The sequence below is a fragment of the Dicentrarchus labrax genome, unplaced genomic scaffold (genome assembly GCF_905237075.1).
Source record: "Dicentrarchus labrax unplaced genomic scaffold, dlabrax2021, whole genome shotgun sequence".
NCBI classification, from domain to species: domain Eukaryota; kingdom Metazoa; phylum Chordata; class Actinopteri; family Moronidae; genus Dicentrarchus; species Dicentrarchus labrax.
The window spans coordinates 12,728,947-12,736,966 of NW_026136710.1; the positions used below are offsets into that span (position 1 = coordinate 12,728,947).

At 41.6% G+C, this 8,020-nt stretch overlaps 2 protein-coding genes across 2 annotated transcripts; both read left to right on the top strand.

Moving 5' to 3' along the window:
- Positions 1-228: 228 nt before the first annotated feature.
- On the top strand, positions 229-3,561 carry LOC127370144 (NF-kappa-B inhibitor-like protein 1). The gene is made up of 4 exons (XM_051411915.1): positions 229-641; positions 719-831; positions 1,901-2,012; positions 2,097-3,561. The coding sequence occupies exons 1-4, from the start codon at positions 368-370 to the stop codon at positions 2,684-2,686; spliced, it is 1,089 nt and encodes a 362-aa protein (XP_051267875.1). The 5' UTR covers positions 229-367; the 3' UTR covers positions 2,687-3,561.
- A 327-nt stretch (positions 3,562-3,888) lies between these two features.
- On the top strand, positions 3,889-7,554 carry LOC127370147 (NF-kappa-B inhibitor-like protein 1). Its single transcript, XM_051411918.1, has 4 exons — positions 3,889-4,273; positions 4,361-4,476; positions 5,410-5,491; positions 5,570-7,554. The coding sequence occupies exons 1-4, from the start codon at positions 4,003-4,005 to the stop codon at positions 6,109-6,111; spliced, it is 1,011 nt and encodes a 336-aa protein (XP_051267878.1). The 5' UTR covers positions 3,889-4,002; the 3' UTR covers positions 6,112-7,554.
- Positions 7,555-8,020: the final 466 nt, after the last annotated feature.

An 8,020-nucleotide genomic window follows, 5' to 3' on the forward strand; every position in this document is an offset into this window, starting at 1 on the left:
AGAAGATGGCAACAGAGTCCTGACAGTATGAAGAAAATCACTGTAGTGCCAAAACTCTTCCTGAGTACATGGCTTTGTTTTCCCATCATAAAGAGAAGGAAGGAGTACAAGTTGCATTTCAGGGCATCCTGTCTAGCTACAGTGTGCTGTTGAGTCAATAAAAGTGGCTTCAATTAACAGCTGATTTTCGAAAGACAGTCAACACTGACACCTAGTGACAACACCGGAACCTCTCTATGCTCGGAACCTTGGGCTGTTGTTAGCGTCGGAGTTATGTAGGAGAAGGACCGGATTAGCCGAAGGCCTTCAGAAGCTAACCCAATCTAAAACAACGACATTTAACCTCTCAGTCTGGTCCATACTCCGCATGTTGTCTCACAAACAGAAGCGGGTGTGGAGGTACGTGGAGGAGGGCAGTCTGCTGAAGCTGAAGTCGTACCTGCGGAAGCACCGGGACCTGGATGTGAACTTCCCCCAGGGAAAGAGGGAGAGGAGCCCGCTGCAGCTCGCCTGCTGCCGGGGAGACGACGCTGTGCTGCGGCTGCTGCTCAAACACGGAGCCGATGTTCTCCAGAAGGACCGTAAAGGAGACACAGCGTTACACACGGCCGCCAACAAGGCTCTGAAACTTGGGAAAACAGGTGAGGAAGGACAGGATAATGTTAAATTATAAACGTTATGAATCCTTTGTTATATCCTTTGTTTGTTTTTCCTTCAGCGTATGATGACCTGGTGGTGCCTCTCATAAAGAGCTGCCCAGATGCTATGACTGCTCCCAACAGTGCTGGAGTCACACCTAAAGACCTGCTGACCTGGATGAAACATACAGAGGTGACAATAGACATGTAGATAAGAGTCTGTGGTGCTCAGATAAATGTGTTTTTTGCTGTAGAGCTGCACCTAATGGCTGAAAACAGTGAAGGGAAAAATCCATCACCATCTCACATGTGTCTGATCTTCATGATAACTTATAATGAGAAGATTTCCCAACCTCCCTTGTGATGTGAAGTGCAAGTTGAAGACAGAAAAGGCCCTCCGTCCTCCTTACGTTCCCAGTTCACACCCTCACTTCACATTTGGTGTTTACTGGGTCGATCTTTAATTTAAGTTCTTCTGGTACCAAGTACTCTTATAAACCACCTTATGCTCCAACATTGTCTTTGTTATGGCCAATCCATGATGATGGTGATGTCTGATAACAAAACACCACTCTGGTTCAGATCAGGCAGGCCCTTCCTCCCAGTCACCCACCTCGAGGTTTCTCCATCGTTGCCCACATGAGTCTCCCTACAGAACGTAGAGGTGAACCCAACTATATCTCGTTTGTACCAGCTCCGGTTCTTTCCCCCGTCAGAGAGGTGACATTACACGTCCTTATGACCAGTCCCATACCTTTTGTCTGTTCCCGGTTTACGAAGCACCCAGATTGAATGCCTATTCCTGTCGGTGGTTGGCCCACAAGGCAATCTGTATGCAGCCCCATAGGTCCAAGTCTGCCCACCAGACGCACGCCATCTACCTCCTCTCCCAGGTCTGCCTCCAGGAGGGGGCTCTGTTGGTGCTGCAACTCCTTCTACATTCATATCAGTGTGATATATAATGATCAACTCAAAGTTGTCAGTCAGATTGAATATACACTGAGGTGATGAAAGACAGATCAATATTAAAAATAAGTTTCTGTTTGTGTGATATTTCAGGGTTGATTTGATTATATGAAAACACGTTTGTGAATTGATTATTGTTGGGAAAAGTATCAGATATTGGAAAGTCTGGAAGGTGGGGAAAACATCTTTAATTAACTGTATGTTATTTGTAAATCATGGACCAAACCATAAAGCATTAACACAGTTTGATGTGTTTGTTCGTGTTGGATAAATAATTTCCTGAATGTTTCTCTCAGCCTACAGAGAACATGAGCCGTCCCTCTGAAGCCGACCCTGAGAAGGAGTGGGTGGAGAAGCTGTTCGGTGAATGCGAGGATGAATTCTGTGAAACCTTCGGAGTATATGATGGTAAATTTAAACTTTCTCTTTTAATGCTGAATTTATTTTGACTTTCTTCATTTTGATAACAACACTGCTGTGTTTGTTTCACAGCGGACGATTTCCTTCCTCTTGACGACGACGAGGAAGACTTTGGGGACTGGGCTGATCGTATTAGAAAAGACTATTTCAACAAAAAGCACGCTGAAGCTCAGAGACTGGCAGCATCGTCTTCTGGATGGAAAAGAAAGAAGAGCAAACAAGAGCGAGAGAAAGAAGAGCAAAGCAACAAAGAGCTGCATGAGAGGCTGCAGAGGGAGCATGAAGAGTATCTGGCACGGGCAGCACGTAAAGAGGAAGAGGCTCGGCAGGGTAAGAAGCGCAGGTACGACGAAGGCTGCGCGGCTACTTTTAATGCTGGCTCTTCGTCTGTCGGCACAAAGCTGAGCTACAGCGACATCCCCTGGCCGGCTCCACGAGGCACAGTGCAGGAGATGGTGGACGTGATGCTGCACGGCGTGGACCGAAAGGACCTGCAGCTCTTCCGTAAGATGCTCCGGAAGCAGCAGGCGCTGTGGCATCCCGATAAGTTTGCTCAGCGCTGTGAAGCTCGATTAGAGGAGAAGGACAAGAAACGGATCCTGGATACGGTCACGGCTCTGTCGCAGGAGCTCAACAGACTGGCCCAGAGCCTGAGGACTTAAAATTGAGGAAATCATATCGTTTATATTATGTGCTTTACTGGAAATATGTGTTTAGTTCCATTAATGCAAAAGACTGTTGACCACTTGTAGTCATTTTTATTAACAGTGTTTTAGTCCTCAGTCCTTCATTAGGTGATATTCACACAGACAAACAGTACCAGAACAATAAATGTAAATTCAAACACGACCCAGTGGGAAGAACACAAATCAGAGGGCACCAGCAGCACCTTGAATCCTTAATGTTAGGTTTACAAATCATCAGAAGATACAACTGTTCGTACTGGCTGACAAACAATGTCACAGCTGATACTGAGAAGTTCTTATTTATATGTTGCCTCATTAATAAAGTGAGTACATGCTGTACAGTGAAATGTACCAGAAGGGCTTGAAATGGTGTCTGCTACACCTGTAACATCAGTTGTTTTTACAGCTCAGTTTTAGTGTTTGTATGGTTTATAGTTTGATTCCAGCTCAATGTACATCTTTAATGTTATTTTATTAACCTTTATTTATCCAGGGAATGTTTTATTATTTCAGGAGAGCCCCGTTTACACACACAGCTGGAGTACAATCCCAGTCTGATCAGTGTGCAGTTGAGGGTTGCTCAAGGGCACAACAGTGGTAGTAATGCATAGATCTGTTTTACCAGGAATTAAACCGATCACCACTCCCCTGTCCTCCTGGTGTGTGTATGTGTGGGGGAAAATGTAAGTCTGTTGCAGCAAAAGCATCTTCCAAAAGAAAGTAAATGTAAAGTATTGTGACTATTTGACCTCAGTCTGATCTGATTGAACATTGTTCTAATGTGAGTTTGTACTTGAATGCCTGATTTTAAAAGAATAAAAGTAACAACGTCCAGGTCTCTCTAAGCCTCAGTAACATTTGTTTTGAGTTGTGTGACTACTAATGGTATTTTTACTCCTGAAGCACAGCAGCATGAAAAAGATGCTCATACCAGTGAACAGTAATTTCTCCTATAACTCTTAAAATCTTAAAAACATAATTTAAAAAAAGGATTTCACAGACGAGCAGAGCCTGCTTTCAAATGAATAATTTCTTTCTGTTGAGTCAATAAAAAATGTCAGGTAACACAGTTGTAGCCTGTTTATCAATAAATAAATGACATGGATATATTAAATACTGACAACAAATCCGGAACCATCCTGTACCGGGAACTTTGGTGTCCGAGCTGTTGCTGAGGAGTTATTAAGATGAAGGACCAGGAATGCGCCTATAGGCAGCTCAGACAAAGAAGAAGCTGATGTTATAGTATTTAATACCAGTGAGTACACAGCTATAAGTCCATCCTCCGAGCCATGTCTCTCCAACAGAAGCGGGTGTGGAGGTACGTGCAGGAGGGCAGTCTGCTGAAGCTGAAGTCGTACCTGCGGAAGCACCGGGACCTGGATGTGAACTTCTCCCAGGGAAAGAGGGAGAGGAGCCCGCTGCAGCTCGCCTGCTGCCGGGGAGAGAACGCTGTGCTGCGGCTGCTGCTCAAACACGGAGCCGATGTTCTCCAGAAGGACCGTAAAGGAGACACAGCGTTACACACGGCCGTCAGTGAGGTGTTTAAATGCGGGAGGAGAGGTGAGGAAGGACATGTTGGGGGCGGGGGGGGCTACATTTTAATGTTAAGCATCATTTGTTATATGGTGGCTTTTATTTTCCCTGCAGCGTACACAGACCTGGTGGTGCCTCTGAGAAACAGCTGTCCAGATGCTTTGAATGCTCCCAACAGCGCGGGAGTCACACCTAAAGAAATGCTCAAGATGTGGAAGAAACATTCAAAGGTAACAATTGACATTTAGATAAGAATCAATGTTCTAGTCAGAAACTGTTTTCTGCTGCATTTATAGATGTTAACCACTGCATAATAACCCAGCAATTACAAAACACTTGTATTTAGTGTTATTGATTTAGATTTAACCTTTTAGATTAAACCAAGTGACCCTCGACTAAGCGACATATATTCTGGATATTTCACATTATGTTCAGTTCATAACAATAACAGGACAGAACAACAACAGTAAACTGTACAGTTAGTAACAGTAACTGCAGGTAGTTTGTGTAAAATGAGCGTTTTGGATTATTTTTTAGCAGATTATAAATGATAATATTGCATCTTTTATATTGTTAGGAACTTTTACAGTTCTCTTATGTATTTAGAAGAAAATAAACAATCATCTATACTTAACATGTTTCTTATTGGCAGATCAGTGTTTCCTTTTCATTAAAAGTTTATAACGTGAATAATTATATAAACTTTAAATAACAATTTTGCTTAGTTACCATTAAATGCTAAGATACAGGCTAGGGCTACTGTTGATTTTTAAAAAAAAGATTTTCCTACACCCCTTTAAATTAAGAAGGCTTCCCCCATGAAGGTTGGTGACCCCTAAAGGAGGTCTGGACCCCCAGGTTGGGAACCAGTGATGTACAGAACAGATGTGGAACAGCCTGAGAAGTCTTAAGAAACATGTTCAACTATATAGTTTGTTTTTACATAATAAGTTATTAATTAACTGAAGTATAACTGAAAGACAGATGGATGTTGGTGTTTTTGTGCTGGTTGTCTTTCAGTGCTGATTCTATGAAACAAATGTTTGTGAATGAGCTTTAGAGTCACATGTGAGCAGACAATAACAATTGTTGTTATTGTGTATCTGTAGTTTTTGTTGGCGGTGGATCATATTTAAATAATAATTTCCTAATATTCTTCCCAGACTACAGAGAACCTGAGATCTCTGACTGAAGAGCTTGAGAAGATAAATAAGAAGTTTGTGGAGCTCTCTAAAGCATTTGATGGTAAATTTAAACTTCTTCTTTAATGCTGAATTGTATTTAGACTTTCATAATAATGACACTGCTGTATTTGTTTCACAGCAATAGATGGTCTTCCTGATGATGATGATGATGATGATGATGAAGACTTTAAGGACTGGGCTGAACGTATCAGAAATGAGTATTTCGATAAAATGCGAAATGCCACAGGTGGAACGCCATCGTCTTCTGGATGGAGAAGCTGGAAGAGCAACCAGGAGAGAGATCATCTGAAGGCACGTAGAGAGGAAGAGGCTCGGCAGGGTGAGAAGCGCAGGTACGACGAAGGCTGCGCGGCTACTTTTAATGCTGACTCTTCATCTGTCAGCACAAAGCTGAGCTACAGCGACATCCCCTGGCCGGCTCCTGGAGGCACAGTGCAGGAGATGGTAGACGTGATGCTGCACGGCGTGGACCGAAAGGACCTGCCGCTCTTCCGTAAGATGCTCCGGAAGCAGCAGGCGCTGTGGCATCCCGATAAGTTTGCTCAGCGCTGTGAAGCTCGATTAGAGGAGAAGGACAAGACACAGATCCTGGATACGGTCACGGCTCTGTCGCAGGAGCTCAACAGACTGGCCCAGAGCCTGAGGGATTTAAAGATATAATGTGTAACATGTTCAAAGGGTCTGAAATGACCTTTGTTGGGTACTTGTGTCGCCCCAAATGTTCAAACCCGAAGAACAAAATGTATCATTCATGTATGTTTTTCTGTAATAGTATAGTTTTGCATACATTACTATGATCCAATGTACTGTTTTCCTTTACTTTTAAGTCCACCTAACATAGTGACTGAAGGCTGTGAGGGCAAATTCCCTTCATCTGACTATATGTGTTGACCTTTGCCCCCTTTTTAGTGACCATTTCCTGACCAGAGCTGTGGTTATCTCACAAATTGTAAAATCCTACAAGACACAGAAACACTTTTCTGTTCTCAGAAGAAAGTCGTGTACGTCACCAAGTCGACATATGTTATGTTCAGGAGAGAATTACTCTCTTTACCATCGGATGTTACAAACTATAACAGCTAACAGCTCCTTCCTGTCAGCTGAAATAGACTTTTGTGATTCTTCTGAACTCTGAACTCTGTTTGTTGTATTAATCATTTACTTCACACGCTTCATTTGGTCCCCTGTCAGTGGCATCATATCCCCTCTAGTCCTGGTTGCTTCTTTAACTTCTGGACAAACACAAGATGAATCAGAGTGAGGGAGGAAGTCAGCAAACGTGACTAAACATAAGACGAGTTAAATATAAATACATGACCTCGTCTGTGAACATGATTTCTGTTTGAGTCACCAGTCAGATAGATTTCAGAAATGATGGTTGTTGAATTGTTTGATGTGGTAAACATTACATACTGTGCCTTTAAGATTTAGTCAATTATATCATATTATGTGCTTTTCTGTGAATATGTGAATGTAAAAACAAGATATAAGGTTGATACTTCATCAGGTGAAATTCATACATGCAAACAGCAGCAGTGCCATCTATGTAAATGTAAAAATAAAAACAAATAAGAGGGCAGCAGCAGCACCTCTTTGCATGCATTCAAATGAAGATGAATGAACTCTTCCAAATGTAAAAGCAGAAAAAAATCAGTCTGAGCTCTTCCTTAAAAACCTTGCAGTATGTTTAGAAATAATCAAAAGATGAAGTTATATATATATATATATATATATATATATATATATATTATATAACGGGATACAGCCATGAAGCGACGACATTTTTTATCCAAAAGGTCAACTTCACTGTGACAATGTCCATTTCTCAACAGTATTACTCAGCAACAGAAGATATAATTTAAGAATGAATTGGCAGATTTCACAAACATGTTGACTGACCATTAATAAACAATAACAATAACACAGTACAGGCTTTCATCTTTCCATCTCATCCATTCTTTTGGATTTTGTAAATCATGTGAGTGTACTTAGCTAATCGTGATCCTGTGAGTGAGTTTAAAATACAAAAATAAATCTGTTTAGAACCCAAAAGTTTGTTCCCAGCTAGAAGAAATAAATAGCAGGTTAACCTTGGAAACCAAAGTGTGTTACATTCTACAGGCCCTCTGTTGATGAAGTATCCTCGATTACAGTGGTTACACTGGTAGTGGCAGAGCTAATGCGGTGGGAAAACACTAACAGAGAGGCTTCACATGTCAAAGTGCCAGAAGAAACAAAAGTATATATTGTATAACTTTATAATAATCCATCTCTACATGAGTACATGTGTACCTATTTAGACAATATGATAATCATTAATGAATCAGTTCAATAATGTATATTCACTGAATCATACATATGTACCATCAATATAGCGATTGAACCTTTATTTAATACCTTTTAAATTCTTTCAGTATTCACACATATATATTCTATGAGTCTCAACAGACATAAATGTAAACTGCTACTTCGCTGGTTGTCAGACGGCTACAGCATCTGGGTGGTTATTCTAGTGTTTGTTTTTCAGTTCAGTTTAGGTTCCAGAGTGGTTCAGCTCGTTTCAGTCTCG